Below are 23,637 nucleotides of genomic sequence, written 5' to 3'. Positions count from 1 at the left end.
AATCAATTACAGGTAGTTGAGTGAAAAGAGGAGTTGTAATAGCATTTAATTTATTACGTAGGTCTTTATTTCTACTCATGTAATGACCTATTTGGGAAATTGAAAAACGAGTCAGTCTTCTAAGTCTCACCTCTCAAAGACGCGGGACAGGATGTGAAGTGCCCACTTTTTGGCTTTCCACCATGGTAACTCAGGTCTCTCATCGATGTCGATTTCCAGCGAGCTCTGACGGAGGTGAAAACAAGAAAATTATTAAATTGGGCAGTTTTTCTGAAAATTGCGAATGATAAGAATATGGAACAGACGGGCAACCCGAAAAAAGTAATACCTTCAGCAGATAATTTTGAGCAAAAAAAAAATGACAAGAAGTAAAAAAGCAAAGTATCTACCTATCTATCTCTTCCTACATGTATCTATCCATCAATCCACCTGTCTATCTATGTATCTACCTATCTATCTACTTGTCTATCTACCTACCTACCAATCTATCTATCTATCCACTTATCTGTATACCTATCTCTCAATCTATCTATGATCTATCTACTGTATACGCCAAATATTTCGCGAGGGTTTTATTTTTGCGAATTTCCCAAGTCAGGTGCTATTCGCAAAGTTAAAGACATGCGAAAATATTGACTCTGATCCCGATGTGGATGTGACATACACGTAAACACGTACATTTCTCCGCTCAGTACAGGACTCCATGATCGCGAATTTAACCACTCGCGAAACCATCGGGAATTCCCGATTCATGAAAATTTAGACTCGCGAAATATATATATGGCGTATACAATGTATCTAGTTCACAAACAACATTCAGTAACTGTGTATGTGAAAAAGAAGGTGTGGAGGAGGATTAACCCTGTGTGCGCTTTGTGTGCCTATCATCACAGAAAACCCACATAGTGTTGTACACACTCTTCAGAGTCTCCTGGCATAGAAAGGGTTAAATATGGAACCCTTACCTCTGGGATTGGTTGCTCCAAGATGGCTTGTATAAGACCCATCCATTGAGTGAACACTTCCTTGTTCACCAGGTCCTGGGGAAGGTTGTACTGTTTGACGAGAGATAATACAGTATGTCAAAAAAAAATTACAATCGGATTTTTGCATAGACAACTTCCAATATGATTACACCATCTTAATGCTATTTCAGGGTCTAAAAATATAACTTCTTACCTATATTTTGCAGGAAACTCCATTCAATTTGGTTAAGTGGTACCAGGGAAATGTGAATCATTGTGAAGCATGTCGTGGATGTGATTCTTCAAAGTTTAGCACTTGGATGCTCTTGGAACTGCATATTAATGTGTGAACACAATGGGCAGAACTTGGAGGGAAGGGATTCCTGACATGCTCTACAAAAATTTTCGTTTCTCTTTGACCACTGAAGCAAATCGGATGGGGTTTTATGCAAGACGTGGGTAATAAGTTTTAATTTCATACCCTGAAATTGTATTTGGATTGATTTACTATAATTTCAACCTTTTCTGTTTTAAGACTTTGATAAAATTAACTGCCAAAACAGACCTGAAATTTGTTTTCAATTATTTGCAATTCCCCCCCCCCCCTCTTTTTTGGGGGAAAAAAAAAACATTATATCATTGGCATTTTTCAAATAGGGATACAAATGTGGGCTCATAGAATACGAGGCTGGGGAACCATTTCCAATCAACTGCTGACCTGAATAAGTGCATAGAAGATCTTGAGGATGAGTTTCTGGAGAAGAACCGAAGGCTCCGAGGCATCCGGCAGGCACTGACCACAACGCTGCGACATCCAGGGCAGAATGCACTTCATGGCGTCCTTCAGGGGGCCCCGATCCTCCGGCTGCTTGAATCTGATGGGACGACAGACACAACACAATATGGACATTGACTCATTAGAATAAAGATCAAATGACGATATTCTACTAATCAAGTGTGCTACAGGGTGGATGGACACACTGCACACTAATGCTCAAATTCACAAAGGTTGTTTAGATTTAGACCATGGTTTAAACTTGTACCATGGTCTATAATACACATGAAATAGGCGTACCTTTGACATGCCCATAACAAGGCATGTTTGCTATTAGACATCTGTTGGAGTAGGAAATTTTTCAGTCATATGTTCGCAAAAAAAAAAGTGCATAAATCCAAGGCCTTTTTTACGATCAGTGGTGTAACTTTTGTACTCGGAGGGTCAAAATTTCAAACAAAATATTTTTTCATTATTCTGTTTGATTCCTATTTGAAAGTATTCAAATTTTTGAAAAAATAACATTTCAGACCTTAAAGCTGAAGGGTTATTGGTGTAATTTAAGGAAAACCCTGGCACCTGAAGTAAATTTAAGCAAAATTTTGCTTTCATGAATTGCACCATATTGACAAAACTCTGTAGTCAAACTTCACCATGCAAAGTTTATATGGTTAACAACAATATATAGTTTGTGAATCAAAACTATTTGGGGGTTGAATATAAAGTGAATTAAAAAAAAATACATGAGATTTATAAATTTTTGCTAAAAAATACCAATCGACATGTAATTTTTAAGATTTTAACTATTTATTGGAGGGGAGGCCAGGTCAAACTCTTACTATAATAAGTCTTTAAGAAGGGCTACCTTCCTATGTAGGTTAAATGAAATTCCAATCATTTCTTTAAAACTTGGATTTTTCACACATGGATGTTTCGGAGGTGACAGTTAACATATTAGAATGTTTCGGAGGTGACATTAATATTAATACTCACTTATTTTGAGAATAAGTGACAATAACACAAAAACTTCTTCTTTTTATCAATGTTTTTAATAATTATAACTCGAGAACAAGAAATTAACTCCTGTTCAAGCAGATAAACCACACAGAACAAGTGTTTTTTTACACTTCATTAATTAGCATGGGTACCGGTAGTTTGCTTTCCATTTGGACGAAGGATGTAAGCTAAATATTGTAATCTGAAGAAACATGGCATTCCATTTTCTACCTTAACTTGAGATGAGGGTGTGAGATCATTTTAGTAATGTTTCTTTGCTCTCTGAACATTTTATTCCACAACACCAGGGAAGAATCACTTCGTTTCGGAGGTGACATTCAATGTTAACATTGTGTTAAAATATTAATTTACAGTACGAATATGATGGACATAAGCTAGATATTGTAACCTGAAGAAACATGGCATTCCATTTTCTACCTTAAATTGAAATGAGGGTGTAAGATCATTTCAGTAATGTTTCTTTACTCTCAGAATATTTTATTCCACAACACCAGGGAAGAATAACTTTGTTTCGGAGGTGACATTCAATGTTAACATTGTGTTCATGTATTCATAGTATGGCCCCCCCCCCCCCAAAAAAAAAAAAAAAATACAATTAGACTTTTGCATTGCTAGCACCCAATATGATTAAATCAACTAAATTCTACTTTGGGGTCTTAAATTATAACATCTTAGCTCTATTTTGCAGAAAGCCCCAGTCAATTTGGTTAAGTGATCTCAAAGAAATGTGGATTGTTATAAAGGATGTCAGGAGTCTGATTCTTCCAAGTTCAGCACTTGGATGCTCTTGGAAAGTATTAATGTGTAAACACATGCAGAACTTGGAGGGAAGGGATTCCTCACATGCTCTACAAAAATCTTCAATTCTCTTTGACCTCTGAAGCAAATTGAATGGGTTTTCTGTAAGGCGTGGGCAATGAGTTATAGTTTCAATCCCTTACATTGTATTTTAGATTGATTCACTATCTTTAAAGTTATTGTTGCGGAGGGTACCACTATAATTTTTTGGCGAGGACATACGGTATGAATACCAAAAGCAAAAATTCTCATTTGACTTGTGTACGTTTTTGTTTGCACATAGTTTTATAAATAGATTAATTTAAGGATGTTCATGAATTCTTCATCATCCTTGATAGCCACCATACAAATGTTATAATACTGGTGAAAGGTGTTTGGTTCATCTGGGATAAATTTTCTATACACCAGATTCATTTAAACTGTTGACATTACTAAAATATATTTTACATATCATTTTGAATTGATTGAAAATTACCTGCAAATCATGCATATTTAACAGTCACTTTTGAGAGTAAAAAGTATATGATAAGAAAAAACATTTTATTGTTTTTGAGGTGACACAACACAGAGACAACCCAACTTCTCAGGTGTTAACTATTTAGTGAACATTCATGTCTTTCCTCATGGCTTTAATTTTCAAATATAAGCTCTTTCTTTCAGTTCTTACTTGTTAGTTTGTTTGGTTATTCTCTTTCATGATAATGGATACCAGCTCATTATTTTGTTTGAGATTGTAATTCATACTAATCTTTAACAGGTTTTTACAGTTTGGTTAAGACAACAGTTTGTGTTTCCCAGCTGAAGAGAGCAGCATAATGCTTTTCTGTGAACTTGAGGGGAAAATTTGTTTTTGTTCGGTAATTTTCCCCATCAACTTCACAGAAGGTCCCGGACACAAACTGGTCTCAAATAAACCTACATGTATAAGGGACCGAAACTGGAAAAGGACAAGTTCACCTCAATAGACATGAGGGTTGAGTAAATATAGCAATATTAGTAAAACATATCAGTGAGAGTTTGAGGACAGTTAGGCAATCCGTTCCAGAGTTATGGATTTTTAAAGTTTCTGCTCAGTCAAAGCTGAATGAGAAGACTTCTATAGCTTGTGATGTCACATGTGTACAAGGATATAGAGAAAGTATCAAGAAAATTCAACATTCTGTATTTTCACTTTTCTTGCATAAAAAAAGAACACATGACTTCTCTCTTTTGGACGGCAGGGTGAATAATATTGCCCTAAAATACATCAGAAGCAAGTTGAAGAAATGTGCACTTTTTTCAAAAAGTAAAGTTTTGTGAAATTCACTTATATTTTCCTTATATCGTTGTATGCATGTGACATCATACACTGTCGCAGTCTTCTCATCCTGCAGTGATTGCGCAGATACTTAAAAAACCCATAACTTTTGAATGGATTGTCCAATTTCCCCCAAACTTTCAATGATATGTTTTACTGTTGAACATTTGCATTCACTCAATCCACATGTGAAAGTGGATTTGTCCTTTAAGAAACCATTTTCTTTTCCTTGAAATTCCAGTACTTAAAGCCAAATTCTAAGATAAAACATAATAACAAAACAAGGTAAACACCTCACCAAAAGTACTGAAATAGAACTACAAATCTTGTTTTTTTTTATCTTTCCCTTTCCAGTCCTTGGGACTTGTTCCTCTGTTCACTTCAGTTGTCACATAACTTCAATAATCTTAAAAAATACAATGTCATAAACAGTTGGTTCAACTTGGAAAATGTAATAATTATTGTCATATCAACAAAAAAATCACATAATTTTGTTTATGATTACCACATTGTACATGGAAAAACAACAACTATGAATTCAAGAACAAGTTGTGCACCAGCTATAGGCATGTGGCCTTTTTGTGGAGTTTGATTATTTGATGATTTTTTTTTACATTCTTTTTTTTTTTAAAGATTGTGGACTAGGGCATGCATGAACTGCCACATGTATTACTTTGGTATCAAGGGAATTCTGGTGAGCTATGTACACTTTGTATACAAAAGTCACTTCTGTTGAGATGATTTTGTAGATATTAAATGTATTAGAAAATATTAATAGATAGTGAAAAGGAACTGAAGTCTTGCCTTTCACTATCACATAACAATATGGTGTTAACGGACAATGTCACCTCCGAAACACAGGAAAAAGCAACCTACATGGAAAGCTGTGATTGGTAAATCTTCACAACTAAATTGCTTGTTGGAAATCAAGCTTCTAAGATGAAAGCATCTATATGTTTACTTAACTAAAGCAGGAGAAATGATCTTGATTACAATATTATATATACAACAGATGGGTGTATTTTGTGCATTCTCATTGTTAAAAAAAGTGAAAAAATGTAAATTTGCCCTAAAACGTACAGTCTAGTAATAAAAAAAAGAGTGAGAGTGTGGTAGTTGATTTCTCCACTTTGAGACTTATGTTACTAAAATAAATGAAACCATTGGTGTACATGATATGGTTTCTCTTCAACAGAAATGAACAAAAAATCTTGTTAACAGTGTTTTGTCACCTCCGAAACAGTAATTTTTAGTTTTTATTGAATCTTTTATTAATCCCTAGAAAATTCTCACTTCCTGTTGCCATATTACTATTGTCATCCAAAAGAGATTCCTGTCAATTGGACAGAATCAAACAAAATTGCTTGGTCTTCGAGAAATTATCAAATATAATATGCCCGTTGTTTCGGAGGTGACAAGTGTTTCGGAGGTGACAAGTGTTAACGGAAAATTGTAAATTGCTCCGAAATGAAAACAACAGGCTTTATTTCTACTACCTTCCTTCAGAGATAATGTGAGGGGATATGTTACATTTTTGCAAATGTAATGTATAACTGATATCAAGAATAAAAAAATTAAATACATAAATCTGTTGTCTCGGAGGTGACAGAAATGTTAACGGAAAAGTTACATAAATTTATAAACGCTCACCAAAAAATGATAAGTTATTTGAATTAAATAATCTTTGGATCAAAGTTAAGTCAGATTGATTACTATTCTGTTTTGATGGAAATTAGCAAAGTTGAATTTTATAATTGTGAACAAGAGCTAACTCAAAAGAGGGGTTAATTGTTAACGGAAAATGTCACCTCCGAAACATAAAGTTTGGACAATTTCAGTATTTAAAGAAGACAAAGCAGAACCTGGTAAACATAATACAGGGCTGCACACTGGCGCCGGTCCGACGGTCAAAGACCGGTAAAAGTCACTGTCGGACCGGTAACTTTTCAGGAAATCCACAAGTAACCAGTCCGACATGACCGGTAAAAACAAAAGCATTGGTGGGGTCAGTATATAGAAAGAAAAAGAGCAGCCCCGATCAGGCAGAAACAGAATGCAAGATATCGCACTGTTCAACAAGATTTACGCAAGTTTTCGTTTATGTCTACCGGTGCAATTTGTACAGTAAATATTAGCTTTGAGCACTAGCAGTCGACCAGTTATTCGCGCTCGCTTCCGCATTAGGCGCTGCTCACGCACTGCCATGCAATGCAATACATGCAAAGCATGTACAGTGTAACTGCTTTTCGTTTGCTTGCGATGGGCGGTCATGCCAGACAAGAAACATTGATAGAAGCGCACGCATTTCTGGGTCATTTTACTCATGATTTTTTAACGCAAGATCGATCCGATCCCGGCTTCGCAGCAGCGTGGCAGTTATGTTATAACTAATTTACTTGTGTCGATTTTTAGAAAAAGTAAAATGATATTCGATATTCAGCGATACAGTAAATGGATCTGACTGCGTTTATTTTCATTTTACACAGTCATTTCACAAATGAATATTTTCATTCGTTCAGAATGGTCTCATAATGAAGATAGGCGCAAAAAGGATCACGAAATCGGCCCTTCCGCGTACTTTTTAAAAACGCATGCACAAAATGTGAAGAGATAATACTAGGGAGAAAAAAAAAATAATGAAATCATCGCAGTCCCGCTTACATATTTGAGGTAGAAATCGTCCCAAAAAGGATCATGAATTCGACCGGCCGCGTCGTATCTTTCAAAAGCTTACTTACGAAATGTGAAGAGATTATAGAGGAGAAAAAGCAAACAAATAAAGGACACATTTGGTGAGTGCATCATAAAAGATAACAGCCGAATAACAATTCATAAAATCAACGCAATCCCGTTGAAATTTGAGGAAATAATAGGCGCAAAAAGGATCTTGAATTCAGTTCTGCATGCCGTGTTGGTTATCCAAAACGAATGCACAAATGCGACGAGATTATCGGGAAAAAATAAAAAACACATTTTTACCCTTCTGGTGCGTGCATTAAAAGATTACATCCGAAGTTATTCATGAAATCGCCACAATCCCACCGATATTTGAGGTAGAAATAGGCGCAAAAAGGATCGTGAATTCGGCCGTGTCGTATACCTTTTAAGAACGCATGTACGAAATGGGAAAAGATTAGCGGGGAAAAATAAAGGACACATTTTCACCCCTTTTGGCGCTTGCATCATATAGATTACAGCCGAATAGTAATTCATGAAAATTTCGCAATCCCGTTGGAATTTGAGGAAACAATAAAAGGCGCAAAAAGAATCTCGAATTCGGCCCTGCATGCAGTGTATAATTTTGAAAACGCATGCACAAATGCGAAGAAATTATCGGGAGAAAAATAAAGAACGCACTTTCAACCCTTCTGGTGCATGTATCACAAAAGATTACAGCCGAAATAATTAATGACATATCGCAATCCCGCTGATATTTGATGTAGAAATAGGCGCTAAAAGGATCGTGAATTCGGCCGCGACGTGTAGACATGTACGCAATGCGAAGTGATTATTGGGTGAAAAATACAAGACACATTTTCAACCCCTTTTGGCCCGTGCATCATGAAGATTACAGCCGAATAATAATTCATAAAATCATCGCAATCCCGTTGAAGTTTGAGGAAACGATAGGCGCAAAAGAATCATGATTGTTGGCCGTGTCGTGTATCTGTTTAGAACGCATTTACGAAATGCGAAGAGTTTATCGGGGAAAAATAAAGGACACATTTTCAACCCCTTTTGGCGCGTGTATCATAAAAGATTACATCCGAAGTCATACATGAAATCATCGCAATCCCGCTGATATTTGAGGTAGAAATAGGCGCAAAAAGGATCGTGAATTCGGCCGTGTCGTATACCGGTACCTTTCAAGAACGCATGTACGGAATGCGAAGAGATTACGGGGAGAAAAAAAAAAAAGAACGCATTTTCAACCATTCTAGCTGGTGCGTGCATCACAAAAGATTACATCCGAAGTAATTCATGAAATCGCCACAATTCGGCTGATATTATTTGATGTAGAAATAGGCGCTAAAAGGATCGTGAATTCGGCCGTGACGTGTAGGCATGTACGCAGTGCGAAGTGATTACTGGGTGACAAATACAGGACACATTTTCAACCCCTTTTGGCCCGTGCATCATAAAGATTACAGTACAGCCGAATGATAATTCATGAAATCATCGCAATCCCGTTGAAGTTTGAGGAAACAATAGGCGCAAAAAGAATCATGATTTTTGGCCGTGTCGTATATCTTTTAAGAACGCATTTACGAATGCGAAGAGTTTATCGGGGAAAAATAAAGGATGCATTTTCAACCCCTTTTGGCGCGTGTATCATAAAAGATTACAGCCGAAGTAATTCATAAAATCATCAATTCCGTTGATATTTGAGGTAGAAATAGGCGCAAAAAGGATCGTAAATTCGGACGTGTCGTATACCTTTAAAGAACGCATGTATATAATACGGAATGCGAAGAGATTATGGGGAGAAAAATAAAGAACGCATTTTCAACCATTCTAGCCGGTGCGTGCATCATACAAGATTACAGCCGAAGTAATTTATGAAATCGTCACAATCCCGCTGATATTTGAGGTAGAAATAGGCGCTGAAAGTATCATGAATTCGGCCATGTGGTGCATCTTATAAGAACGCACAAGTTCACGAAATTCGAAGAGTTTATCGGGAAAAAATAAAGGACACATTTTCAACCCCTTTTGGCGCGCGCATCAGAAAATATTACAGCCGAAGTAATTTATGAAATCGTCACAATCCCGCTAATATTTGAGGTGGAAATGGGCGCAAAAAGGATTGCGAATTCGGCCCTGCATGTCGTGTACCTTTCAAGAACGTATATGCACAAATGCGAATAGATTATCGGGAGAAAAATAAAGAACCCCTTGTAGCGCGTGCATCAGAAAATATCACAGCTAAAATAATTCATAAATCGTCGCAATCCAACTGACCACCAAGAGCAAGTTCGTGCGCCGATGTTTAGAAAAAGTCACAAACGCATTTGATACAATCTGATTTTGTTCATTACCATTTTACACTGTAATTCACGAACAAACATTCTATTTTTTCCTATCTTTTTTTTTTAATTTCTTGTGCAACAAATAATGCAAGTTTTACACAAAAAAATATTAATCTGTAAAGTACATGGGTGGGGGGGGGGGGGTAAAACGTCCATAAAAAACAAGAAAATAAGTTTGCAAGTCATTTAATGTTTTTTTTAGGTTGTCGTTGTTGACCGGTAAATTTTCTGTTCGGACCTGTAAAAAATGGTAAAACGGAGCATTTACCGGTCCGACAGAGACAGGTTTGACCGGCAGAAAAAATGGGTTAGTGTGCAGCCCTGCATAATAGTTCTTAAAGTTGGATACCTGTCTATCAAAACAGCAACAAAAATAATGAAAAGGTATAAACAATTTAATATGCTAGCTCTGACAAAAATACTATGTCAGAGTGAGTACACCAAAAGTGTTGGATTTCAAGCATGTAAGTGCCTGCCACATCTGAAAGAAAAAGAGAGGAAAGTTCATTAAGGTACCCAAGGTAGACACTGTGGCTGGTAAGTTTATGAGAAAAAATAATGCATATCTGTCAGTGTATAAGAAAGTTATACACCAATTAGTGCCAATACTGCATTTTACACCACTGATTGTAAAAATGGCCATAAACAACGGTGTAAATCTAAATCACTTTTGTGAATTTGGGAACGTGTGTTCTTTCTTTGAGGTACAGTCTTGAAGGTGCAGTTCTGAAGAGGATTTACTCAATCTAGACGTTTCATAAGCACTTTGTTACCATTCTCGGAAAGGTCTTTGGACTGTCACTTTTCCCTGAGCATGTAAAAATATGCTTAAATTGAAATGCTGACATGATGCAGGTTCTTTTCAGGACCACACTCACATTAAAAAAGATACATGGTGTACCTGGACCCCATCCACCACTTGACATTATATCGCTATTAAAACCTTAAAATATGTACGCATGCTGTTCCGCGAACTAAGAAATAAGCAGAATTTATTAATTCATATAACTCAAGTATGACAATGTCTATTGAAACAAAAAGTGGAAACATCAACAAAAAACAAGAGACCCGCGGGTCTAGCGCTCACCTGAGTATCGCAAGTTCACCTTTCACGCAGTCACTAATCTAAATTATTCACAGCTCTACCAAAATTTGACGAGGCATTCTCAAGTGGAAGATGAAAATGTACAATAAGGGCCCAATTTTTTCAAGATTCCTTAATTTGGGGGAATTGGGGCCCCCTGGGGCCCTCTGGGTGGGGCATGGTGCCCAGTTTGATAAATTGAGATCCTGACCACCTAGGGATGCTACCTGCCAAGTTTGACAAAAATCCATCATGAGGTTTTCAGGAAGAAGATGAAAATGTACAATTCAGGCCCCCATTTGGACCCTTCCAACCACCCCCCCCCCCCTACCCCCAAGAGGGGCACCCCTGGATCTCCTATGAACAAACTTGAAACTACAGTCATTAATGTACTCACTCATAGTACTATCTCAGCTCTATAACTTCTGATTCTAGAGAAGATTTTTAAAGATTCCTTCATTTGGGGGGTTTGGGCCCCCTGGGCGGGGCATGGTGCCCATTTTAACAAATTGAGATCCTAACCCCCTAGGGATGCTACCTGCCAAGTTTGGTGCAAATGGGTCATGGGGTTCTCAAGAAGAAGATAAAAATGTACAATTTAGGCCCCATTAGGACCCCTCCTCACCCCCCCCCCCCCCCCCCCCCCCCCCCCCCGGGTCCCAAGGGGGGCACCCCTGATTCTGCCATGAACAAACTTGAAACTACAGTCATCAATGTGCTAACTCATAGTATTAACCTAGCTCTATCACTTCTGGTTCTAGAGAAGAAGATTTTTGCGGATTCCTTAATTTTGGGGGGGTTTGGGCCCCCTGGGGGCCCCCTGGGTGGGTCATGGTGCCCATTTTAACAAATGGAGTTCCTAACCCCCTAGGGATGCTACCTGCCAAGTTTGGTGAAAATGGGTCATGGAGTTCTCAAGAAGATGATGAAAATGTACAATTTAGGCCCCATTAGAACCCTTCCCCACCCCCCTCCCCTGGGTCCCAAGGGGGGCACCCCTGATTCTGCCATGAACAAACTTGAAACTACAGTCATCAATGTACTAACTCATAGTATTAACTTAGCTCTATCACTTCTGGTTCTAGAGAAGAAGCTTTTTACAGATTCCTTAATTTTGGGGGGTTTGGGCCCCCCTGGGGGCCCCCTGGGTGGGGCATGGTGCCCATTTTAACAAATTGAGTTCCTAACCCCCTAGGGATGCTATCTGCCAAGTTTGATGAAAATCGGTCATGGGGTTTTCAAGAAGAAGATGAAAATGTAAAAAGTTTACGCACGACGCACGACGCACGACGGACGACGGACGACGCACGACGCACGACGGACGAAGGGCGATCGCAATAGCTCACTTGAGCCTTTGGCTCAGGTGAGCTAAAAAGAGATCACCATGCCTTCAAGAGGAATCAGAATACTATGATATCTGATGTACAACATAAAAACACAACATCACAAGATGCTACAATAACGTCTGCAGAACTACAATATACAGTCAAACCTGCCTTAGCGGCCACCTCTCTATAGCGGCCACCTGTCTATAGCGGCCACTGAAAAATCCCCCCGAGAGAAAAGCCATGTTAAAGACCCTGTGTATAGTGGCCACCTGTCTAACGCGGCCAGCGGCCACAAATTTTGTTTCCCGTGGTAAGTTTTAACCTGTCTATAGCGGCCAAAAACCTGATGGAGCCGTAGCTGAGCCGATAATTCAGCGTGTTTTTCTGCTTTTTAGCCGTGCCAGTCATTCCTAGGCAACGTTCAGTGATCGCCACCGTTGCATTCATCACTTATTCAGTCCCAATAATGCACTAGTGTCAAGTTTTCTTCACGACTGTGCACATGCTACGGTACTGTGCAACAATTTCATAAACACCGGCATTGTTTTATGCATGATACACACGTGTGCATACGTACACACATACATGTACCTGTAAGTGTTTATAGATGTATACAACGATGATACATGTACATGTAGGCAATGTACACAAAGTTGGATTACCTGTCTATAGCGGCCACCTGTCTATAACGGCCACTTTTTCCGTATCCCTTGGGTGGCCGCTATAGACAGGTTTGACTGTACCTTCACTTACAATCTGCCTTGATACACTACACAAGTAGATCACAAAAACAGAACACGAAAAAAAGACAGACAAAAAAGACAGAAAACTCACTCGTAGTTCTTGACCAGTTGGTAGACAGAGAGGAACCCGCCAAACCAAACAGACGTGTCGTCCGAGCTGATGTACTGGACGATGGTGGGCACCACACTGTCCCACTTGCCGGGATAGTCTTGCTTCAAGATCGTACTCAGACATACACAGAGTTGGACTCTACAGGTAACAGGGGGAAAAAAATGAATCATAACAAGTGTACATGCACTGCAATTACTATCAATAAACATGCTGAAAGTGTCACATCACCACAAATTGCACACAATCAGGGCAGTATCGCCATCTTGGTGTTGATTTAATCCTTTAAGACATCACACTGGTTGTAGATAGAGGAGCCAACATACTCACAAACCAGACATTTTGGAGTGTGTTTCAATTTCAAACTTTCACTGATGTGTTCTACCAATACTGTAGCATGACACACTTTTAAGTCTGCATTTTTATGGATACATTTGGGAAACATCCCCGTTAAAAGCCCAGTAGTGTGGGGATTAATGGGTGGTTTAATGCATTCACTGCCCACCATAATTCATTTAAAAACGATGAAGAGTAGCATGCTCATTGGTAATGGTTGATTCCAGTCCAGATTCTTTGGCTGTGTGTGATAAAGCCCAAACTACCTATTGAAGTGGATATTTCGGAGCAAGTAATTTTTCACGCTTGGCCGAGTAAGATGAACCTCTCATTTTTTTTAATTTTGCAGAATCAGGACATCAAGTACTGAAACATTCAATGACATTAGAAAAATATTTGGGTGCTCTTATTTTCGTGCTAGTTTCTTGTTGCGCGAAATGCATGAAAATTTCCACTTTTACAGTACCAGGTATGCAATTCGATAAGGGGATTCCGGAAATGCACACTCAGAACTTGGCCAGCCTTCCCACCCTATGCTACCGGCTCTACCGGCTCTTCAAGAAAGTCACCGACACCCACCTCAGTAGCTCCGGTAGGCTGATGATGGCCTTGATGATGTTGTCCCGGATGAAGTTCTTGTCGTTCTCGTGGATGCTGAAGGGGATGGGCTCCACGGGTGTCTCCGCCTCCCGCTGCTGCCAGAACTGGGTGACCATGTTCTTGAGGTAGATCACGCCCGCCTGGCGTACGGGGAAAGGATGCGACTCCTCCATCACAGAACAGAGAAGCGTTGGGGTGAAGCCGATGATCTTGTGAACCTGCAACCAACGGCAAGGGGGGGGGGGGGGGGAGGGGATCCATCTCATGTTTAATAGTTTGTCTATTCTTACAGGAGACCTCCACATGATTTTTAGACTTTGGCATTTGACCATCTTCTTCTTCTTCTTCTTCCAGTTAAATAGAGACCGCCATTGGCGTATTATCGTACTTATCACACTCGTCAAGTGCCCAGATCTGTAAGAGCTTTAGAAGAGCTTTAGAATTTATAGTGATGAGAATAAAGAATATGATTTTTTTTTTCAAAAAATTCATAACAAATCAAGGAATCCAAGGATGATGACATACATGTAGCAGCTTCACTTAGGAATGGATGATTGGGTGTCAAAAGGAAGCAGAACAAAAGAATAAAGCATGCACAAATTCTGCACAGGTGGAAACTGTAAGGCAAGTCACAGAGTAATATTTAATGCGACATTGCTACATTGGCTTGTACATTTTGTAAGCCTACAGTGTACCGGTACTTGGTAGTGCAATAGTGGAATATGTGCGCCTCCTAACATTAAATTTTACATGTACAAAAATGTTATAACCCCTTGTTCACAGTAGGATCTACAGACAGGTTTTCAGACTATAAAACTGGCTTGTCTACCCATTAAATACTCTGACACAACGTCAATTACCGTATACACTATGTACACATGTAGGCCTACTCGCCACTTGCGTGTATTTCCTATGCACTCCCGGGTTGGCGAACTATTAAACGATAGGCACTGAATCAGTTCGCCAACCACAGCGCACCAGGTATTAATATTACATTATTAGCGCATGTGTTATACACACAATTCAATGCAGTCTAGGATGCATTGTGCATCATCGCATTTGAAAAACTTTGTAGTCTTTGTTAATCTGCCACCTGAAATTCATTCAAAATCAAAAACATTCTTACATTAAAAATGGTTTTGTGACCTGTTGTGTTACATAAGTCAAGGGCAAAATACATTTGGATTTAAATAGACCTACAGTGTATAATCATTCATTCATTATAATCATTCATGAGGAAAAAGGTGAATTAAGAATGTCTTTTGAGAGCGATGAAAATCTGTCGCCCCAGCTGATCTCCGATTGCAAGGCGCGTTACATGCAATGCGAATGTCTGGCAACTTTAGTTAACAGGTTTAGCATGTTTAGTGGCGACCTAACGCTAATGGTAATCGACATTACTTCTACAAGTAACTACCCTACACACACTGCACTACTGCTGGTAGTCTGGACTGTAGACTATGCTAAACCAGCCAATGACCTATGGACAATGTTTCATCATATTCATGGCATGCCATGTATGGTGTATTGGTGGTTGCGGTCTGTAAATTTAAGTGTGACTGAAGTGCAACACTGTCCTAGTGTGTGTGTGTGTGTGTGTATGCTCCAACTGTCCAACCCGTTTGGATCCATGCCCTCCATGGTTAGCTAAGAATAAAGATTTGCTTCATTGTGACAGTGATATGTAAATCCTTATTCTTTAAGTGCTAAATAGAATAGTGGGCTTAGTGTATTTCACACACTGAAACAGTTTTGTGGTCGTGTCCCACTCAGCGTACACTGACTAACTCAAACTGTATCAACTGTCACATGCCATGCCAGCGGCCATGATATTCTCAATCTCATTCATTCTCCGAACAATATGCTACATGTACAATTCACACGTGTGCTCACTATCTTTCCCACCCTGTGTCGGAATTTACCCACCTCATCCAACTGTTTCTCTGCCGTTTCTCGCATGTCGGGGTGTATTGTGCCCTGCAGGATTTCAACAAGCTTCGACGGATCCATATTTCTGGCGATTTAGCTGTCAGTCTCGTAAGATAAGGCAAAAAACAAGACTTTCGTCAGTCTCTGCGCGGGAATGCTTGTTGGCGCGCGAGATCTCGAAATTATTAGCTCGCCAGATACAGATTCGCTTTGAACGCATCACGTCATTGCAGTGTACGCAATACCACACACACACAGAGATCGCATTGGGACAAAACGAACAAGTGCGATCGCATACTTAGTACTCAGTACACGATTACGACACATTTGCGAGCACGGACGCAAGATGGCGCTACCCATGGAATCGACTCGCATAATCTTATTGTGGATACAATAACTGACAAAGTTTCTGAAATAAATATAAAAAAAAAACACCTATTTCCGCCAGCACGTATACCTATAGAAACATATTTTTGTACTTGTAACTTTGTGCCCGTTCTACTTCACACTGGCTCTTTATCATCTTCTGCCAGTTGATTATGTCGCTGTTGTTGTTATTCTGTTTTTCCTTTCTCTTCTTCTTTTTCTGTTTTCTTCCTTCTTTTTAATAAACACCTTTCATCCTTAATCCGTTACAAATTGAACTTGAATGTAACAATGAGAAAGAGACGTGAAATGAAAACGTAGACGAGTGTTTGAACTTCTGTCCTAAAACGTCATTTATATTTTGCATAATTATTACTATCTTTGCGACAATCTGCATTTTAACAAATGAAAAGTTTGTTTGCAAAAACCGATAAGTCCATTTTTGAAGATTTTGAAGTACGGTCTCTGTCATAGAGTACAAAATACTACCTTTTAAATGATATATTGGTCACTACAAAGGTACATTTTTGAAGTTACGGTCAGTCGAAGCAGAAATATTGTTATTATTCTCTTTATTTTTCTTGACCTTTAATCGCAACTATCTCCATTTGACAAAAATGGACTTATCGGTTTTTGCAAACAAACTCTTCAAATTTTGATCGTATCACCATAAAAATGCTATCTGCCAAGTTTGGTGAAAATTCGTCCTAGATATTTCAAGAAGATGGAGAAAATTTGGAAAATCCCCCTCCTTCCCCTCAGCCCCACCCACCAATGGCACCCAAGGCACCCTGCACCCTCGCCATAACCAAACATGACAGTAAATGCGGGTCCAGAGGGGGCGCACCCAAATACAAAAGAAATAAAAAGAAAAAAAAAATGAGAGAAACCCGGTCCTGAAGTACGTAGCACCAGAAATATTGTTTGCGCCTCCTTTACGGAATTCCGGGATCCGTCCCTGCGTGAGATTTCAGTCATTAAAAATGTCTTCATAGCACAAACTTAGCTCTATCTTTTTCGGTTCGACAGAAGATTAAAAAAAAAAAATTGATAAAGAGTTTAGGGACTCTGAGGCTTCAACCTCAGCGGCCTCCCCTCCTCTTGGGGGGGGGGGGGGGCGCATTATACGACAAACAAATTAAGATCAAGGTATAACCATAAAGATACTATCTGCCAAGTTTGGTGCAATCCGTCATAGTTTTTTCAAGAACATGCAGAAAATGTGGAAAATCCCCCTCCTCCCCGTCACACCCATAGCATGGCAACCCTGGATCCGTCATAATCACTCGACCTGAAATTTCAGAAAGTAATGTCCGCAGAGCATTAACGTAGTTCCATCTTTTTCGGTTCGACAGAAGAAGATTAAGAATTCCAGAGATTAGGGATCTGAACCTTCATCAGTAACCCCCCCCCCCCTCCCTTGGTGGTTGGGGCTCATTTTAAACAAGATAATAAAGATCATAAATTATCACCTCAAAGATGCTATCAGGCAATTATTGTTTGGTGAAAATCCGTTATGAGATGAATCAAGAAGATGCAGTAAATGTCTACAATCCCCCTCCTCTCTGTCACCCCCCCCCCCCAAAAAAAAAAAAAAAAAAAAAAAAATCAGGGCACCCCATTGGATCCGACATTGATAACCAAACATTAATTTCAGTCATTAATGTCTTCGAAGCACTAACTTAGCTCTATATTTATTTTTTTTTTTGGTTCGACAGAAGATGATAAAGAAATGCAGAGTTCAGCGACTCCTGAGGCTTCAACTCCCCCACCCCCTCCGGCGGTGGGGGGAGGGGGGGGGGGGGGGGGGAGGAGGGGGCTCACTTAACAAAAATAAATGGTCATCACCGTAATGATGCTACCTGACAAGTTTGGTGAAAATCCGTTGTAGATTTTTCAAGAATTAAAGATGCTGAAAATGCAGAAAATCCCCGGCCTGCCCCCCCCCCCCCCCGATCCGGGCACCCCTGAAAACTTGCAATTTAAGTCATTAATGTCTTCATAGCACTAGTTTAGGGACTCTGTGGCTTCAACTCCCCCTCCCCCTCCCCCGGTCCCCTATAACAAAGAGCCCCCGTGCCCTGCACTGCCCCGGATCAGCATCTGCCTTTAAACTTGAACTACGGTCATCAATGGCTTTATAGCACCAACCTAGCCCTACCTTGTTTTGTTATAGAATATAAAAAGAATTTTGATAAAACCGTATAGCTCTGGGACTTTGAGGGTCCCCCCCCCCCCCTTTGCCAGCATAATGGTGCAGCTGCCTGCCAATTTTGTTGAAAATCTGTCAATGATTTTATTCAGAAAATATAAATGGTGCAGGTTCATGCGCAGTTTTGACATGGAGTTTGTCGTCATCTTTGTACATAATATCGCTAAAGGATTAATGATTAGCACATTTAGCAAAATTGAACTTTTGCACATTTCCCGTCATGTTTGCACTATTTTCCCGTTGATGAAATTTACAAATTTCCCCGCGAGACGTTTTCACATTTCCAGCCGTTTGCACATTTTCCCGGCTTCACAATTCCCCTCTGGCCAGCTTACACATAAAAACGCACTCACACACACACTTTTTAGTTGCTGTTGTTGTTGCCAATCTTTTATCTTTCTTTCTTTTTCATAATAATGAAGAGTTTGTTCGCAAAAACCGATAGGTCCATATTTGCCAAATGGAGATATTTGCGATTAAAAGTCAAGAAAAATAAAGAGAATAAAAAGAACATTTTTGCTTCTTTTGACCATAACTTCAAGAATGTATACCTTTATAGTGACCAATGTATCATTGAAAGGTATTATTTTGTACTTTGTGACAAAGATCGTACTTCAAAATCTTCAAAAATGGACTTATCGGTTTTTGCAAACAAACTCTTCATGTTCTCGAGAGTTGGAAAGCGCTTTTCTTTCATGGATCATTCAACTTTTATCCCTATTTCTTCTTCTCTCTCTCTCTCTTTCTCTCTCTCTCTCTCTCTCTTTCTGATTATTGTTGTATCTCCTTTCGACAACGTGTGCCTGTATAGACAAAATTAGACTTGCATACGACCACCGCGTATAAATTTGTGCATAACGTACAGAACGTTCTTAGAACCACAAGTTCATCTGACTCATTATTGTTGTTGTATTTTCTGTTACTTTATTTTAGTTCTATATATTATCTAGACGTTTGATATTTTTGTTATTTTGTTATCTTGAATTTTCATCATTATTATTTTATTTCATTTCATTTATTTCATTTCCAACAATGCAAAACATTTACATACACACATAACACAATATCAGTACAATGTATAGAAAAGTAGTGAAAGTAACAATACTACGTATCACAAAGGCAGATGAAATTGAATTAAAATCAAAGTTGCAGGAAATGAAGGAGATATGCTGAAAAGCCAAGCTTGTATTTTAGAGTCGCCATATTTTCTTTGGTATGGGGAAATTTTGCCATGAGGGGTTGGACTCAAAGTTAATAATTGTGCTGTATAAAAAAACGAAGAAGAAAACAAACATACTAAAAGAGGAAGAGGAAAAAAGTGCCAATTGACACGAAAAATGCGTGGTAGGTCAATAATTATAGACTAGACATTTAACAGATGAATATTGCACATCTTCAAACAAATTAACATAAGCAACGAGTGATCATTAAAAGAAAGGGATTGGTATACTGATGCTTTACTGTGTATCATATAACCGAATTCCATGTACGGAATAGGACTTTGCTTCATCCTGTTGGTTTTACATCTTTATCTTTTGAAAACTACGAGTTTGTCGTAATTAATGAACCAGTTTGACTGGTTTGTTTGAGACTTTTTTTTGAAAAGGACAAGCAAAGGAAATATCTTCTTTCTTCTAAGTACATGTCAGGGCCGGCGCAGTGTTTTCAAAAGTGTGGGGGCCCACTTCCGGGTTTCATGAGCTAACGTTAAAAAAAAAAAAAAAAAAAAAAAAAAAAAAAAAAAAAAAAAAAAGGTCCTCAGCTCATCTCTCCCCGTCCCCGTCCACTTCCGGGTTTCTTCAGCTGACAAGCAAAAAAAAAAAAAAGGTCCTCGGCTCATCTCTCCCCTCCCATTTTAGTGCCACTTACGTACTTCCGGGTTGAAAACAGTGTGGGGGCTCAAAGTGATGACACCTTATGTATTCCTTTGTATGGTGCACAAAAAGTTTGGGGGCCCGAGCCCCCACGGCCCCCACGGCTGCGCCGCCCTGCATGTATTGATTGTGCATGAGCAGTATTTCGTCGTATAAAGGCATGACTTTTGCAGATAAAACCGTGACAGAAACTTAGAATGTACGAGCAAATCTAGTTTGGAACACCACTTGATTGTCAATTACCACATAGAATGCAAGCCGTATATGAGAGGAACAAAAGCACGAAGAACGCTTTCATCGTGCCGCGGGATTAGCAGTGATTAGCGATTTATCGATCGGTTTTGGCAGCTTTGTTTGTTGAGCAGAATATGCGAAGTTGGCACGCCGTCGACTGAGTCGGACGTGCGAACGTGGCACATAGAGGTGCTTATTCATTTTCGACATACGTAGTTGCTACACATTGGACTTGTCAAAAGAAAATGAATAATGATTGTATAAATATCTCAACCTCTGCAAGCTATATACCAAATATCCGTAGAAAACTGAACATAATCATATAATTGTGAAAACATTATTTCAGTGTTTACTGTGTCGTAAATCGTAAATACAGTACAGCGGAACATCATTATAACGAGCTGGGACATAACAAACCCTCTTATAACGAGATTATTTGGCAGGTTCCAACTTTTTATCACTTTTTTGTACCCTGATTAGCCTGATATAACAAGGCAACTGATGTCCATTATTTTTATTAGGTCCTCGATATAACGAGGTTCCCCTGCGTATTTTATAAAATGAGTCCTACAACGAAGGTAATCAAATTTTCAGACCCTCATGCCAACTTTAGTCCCTGCCACAAAATGCGGCGACGAAGTCTTCGCCCGCTACGGAGTCGCCATTTTCCCGAAGGCAACCTGCTACGTATTTCGCCGTCTCTAGCATAAGCCCCAATCACATAGACATGCCGGAGCACCCCGGATGATCCGGGGAGAGATCCGTGTTGACGCCTTGGGCATCCTTGGACACCCGGGAGGCCAACACGGCAACTTTTGGAGGTCAAAAACATCCGGCGTCATCCGGGGACTGCCGTGTTGGCAGAGCAATCCGAGATGGTCCGTGTGGCCGCCGAGTAGCTGCCGTGTTGGTCCGTGTAAGCGCCGTGTAGATGCTCGGCCTTATCCGTGTAGCTGCCGTGATGATACCGTGGGTAGGCCAATTGTCATCACCGCTTGTCGACGCTCCATCCTGCAGGGCGAAACTATCCCGGATCTCGCCGGATCATCATGTAGATCCTTGAGGATCCGTGTTTAAATGACTGGGGCTATAGAGGGCGTTGCAGTAACTAAATCTGGGAAGCAAATTACTAGTATTACAGCCATCAGATGGCCTGCAAGCTAGACTACAACGATGGCCGCTGAAAGACCAGAAGTAGAGTCTGCAAGGCTCCAAAGCCGCTTTGTCTGCTTTCCGCTGTGTCCAGGATAGCAGCTAGCTCCCATCCCCTACCTCCCATCTCCTCCATGATGGGCAACCACGTGGTGGTACTACGCCTCCCTCCGCCGGACACCTGTTAGAATGTTTCATCGATACAAGACGGTATACAGTGCGTATCAAAAAAAAAAAAAAAAAGAAGAAAAAAAATGAAGAATAAGCCCGGTAATCCAACCTTGGAGGGCTACTCTGTTATAATTGTCATAATTGCTATGGAGAGCGCAATGTTGAGTTGTGAGGAAAGGAAAACTCTTCCTCTTTCCATTGGTACCTAATTGTGTTGACAATTGTCACGCATAACTGAGCACGTGAAGTTTAAAGACAATAATGACAATTTGCACTTTTTTTCCAAGTTTGTGTGTTGTTATTGTGAAAGAACAATTAATGCATGTCTCACTGCAATGGAAGAGATCTGTTAATGAAAGGGGCCAAATGGGCCAGCCTGTACGAATGCAGGTTTCTGTTTAGAGTTTTTCGTAACATGTCATGGTTCATAACCTTTCAACATAGCCACCTGTCCGATAAAGTTGGTCAATCCCACAGAGGCCAACCCAAACAGTCCATTTTTCTCTGTTCATATTCAACACATAGCTCACAGCAACAAACCTTGTCTGGAATATGAAGAGAGAAAAATGGAAAATGGTCTAGCCTTTATGAGAAGGACCAAGTTATCGACATTGCGACCATGTTGAAGGTTATGGATAATACAAGCTTAGAAGGAACTCTAAACACGAAGTAGCAGTCGGGCAGGCTGGCCTGATGATTTGACCACCTTCATTGACAGAGAATCCATGCAGTATATTAAAGACATGCACTGTTCCGTCACAATAACACGCAAACTTGGAAAAAAGTGCAATTTGTCATTGCTGTCTTTTAAGTTCATGTGCTCAGTCATGCATGACGTTTGTCAACATAATTAGGTATCAATGGAAAGAGGAAGAGTTCCCCTTTACTCACAACCAACAAATTGCACTCTCCACAGACGACAATTTTAAAATAGTAGCACTCCAAAGTTGGATTATTTTTTGATACACACTGTACAGTGCACTCCCGTTACATCGAACACGGTTATAACGAAATTCTCGTCACAATAAAATAGAAATGCAGATCAAAAGATTATAAAAATCATTAGTATACCCTAATGTGCCCTACTCTTCAGCTATAACGAAATTTCTGTATAACGGAAAAAAAAACCCGGTCCCGAGGATTTCGTTAGTTCGGGAGTCGCTTAGTTATTGTATAAAACAGAATGAGACAGAGACAGAGAATTAAGGGAGAGAGAGAGAGAGAGAGAGAGAGAAGTGGGGAGGGGGGCTACGTTTAATAAAATGATAATATGCAAATTTGGGGTTCCACTTTGCGCATGAGCAGAATAGGCTCATTTATATCAACAGGCATTTTTGGTTTTTTAATTCACTGAGATAAGCATCTGTGATGTAACGATTATTCAAGTGATCCTTATAATAAACGGTGCTTGGCAGTATCATCCACTTGACAGCAGAAGTGGTATTTAGCAATAATAGAAAAGATTATGAATACATAGATGCAAAATATTATAATAGATGGTTTCCTTGGTGATAATCGATGGACCATGTTGGTCACGTGGTCTACTCAAGTTCATCCTTTGTTTTAACATGATTGATGAATTCCTTATAGATTGTTACGCTTATTGTTATTGTTACG

The 23,637-nt window shown here is 39.5% G+C and overlaps 2 protein-coding genes across 2 annotated transcripts in view; both read right to left on the bottom strand.

Moving 5' to 3' along the window:
• Positions 1–16,168, bottom strand: part of LOC139738253 (importin-7-like) — a 42,472-nt gene extending 26,304 nt beyond the window's left edge. The window contains exons 1-6 of the mRNA XM_071648903.1: positions 16,009–16,168; positions 14,062–14,300; positions 13,129–13,287; positions 1,684–1,840; positions 966–1,055; positions 131–225 (exon numbers count right to left, since the gene is read on the bottom strand). Of these exons, the coding sequence (XP_071505004.1) occupies positions 131–225; positions 966–1,055; positions 1,684–1,840; positions 13,129–13,287; positions 14,062–14,300; positions 16,009–16,092 (824 nt within the window). The 5' untranslated portion in view covers positions 16,093–16,168. The remainder of the gene's footprint in view (positions 1–130; positions 226–965; positions 1,056–1,683; positions 1,841–13,128; positions 13,288–14,061; positions 14,301–16,008) is intronic.
• A 5,132-nt stretch (positions 16,169–21,300) lies between these two features.
• The window catches only part of LOC139738263 (uncharacterized), a 52,329-nt gene continuing 49,992 nt past the window's right edge, over positions 21,301–23,637 (bottom strand). The window contains exon 8 of the mRNA XM_071648912.1: positions 21,301–22,030. Within this exon, the coding sequence (XP_071505013.1) occupies positions 21,863–22,030 (168 nt within the window). The 3' untranslated portion in view covers positions 21,301–21,862. The remainder of the gene's footprint in view (positions 22,031–23,637) is intronic.

The sequence above is a fragment of the Diadema antillarum genome, unplaced genomic scaffold, assembly GCF_040938485.1.
Source record: "Diadema antillarum isolate AM-2024a unplaced genomic scaffold, OU_Dant_1.0 seq00000732_RagTag, whole genome shotgun sequence".
NCBI classification, from domain to species: domain Eukaryota; kingdom Metazoa; phylum Echinodermata; class Echinoidea; order Diadematoida; family Diadematidae; genus Diadema; species Diadema antillarum.
This window is presented reverse-complemented; position numbering and strand designations above follow the sequence as displayed.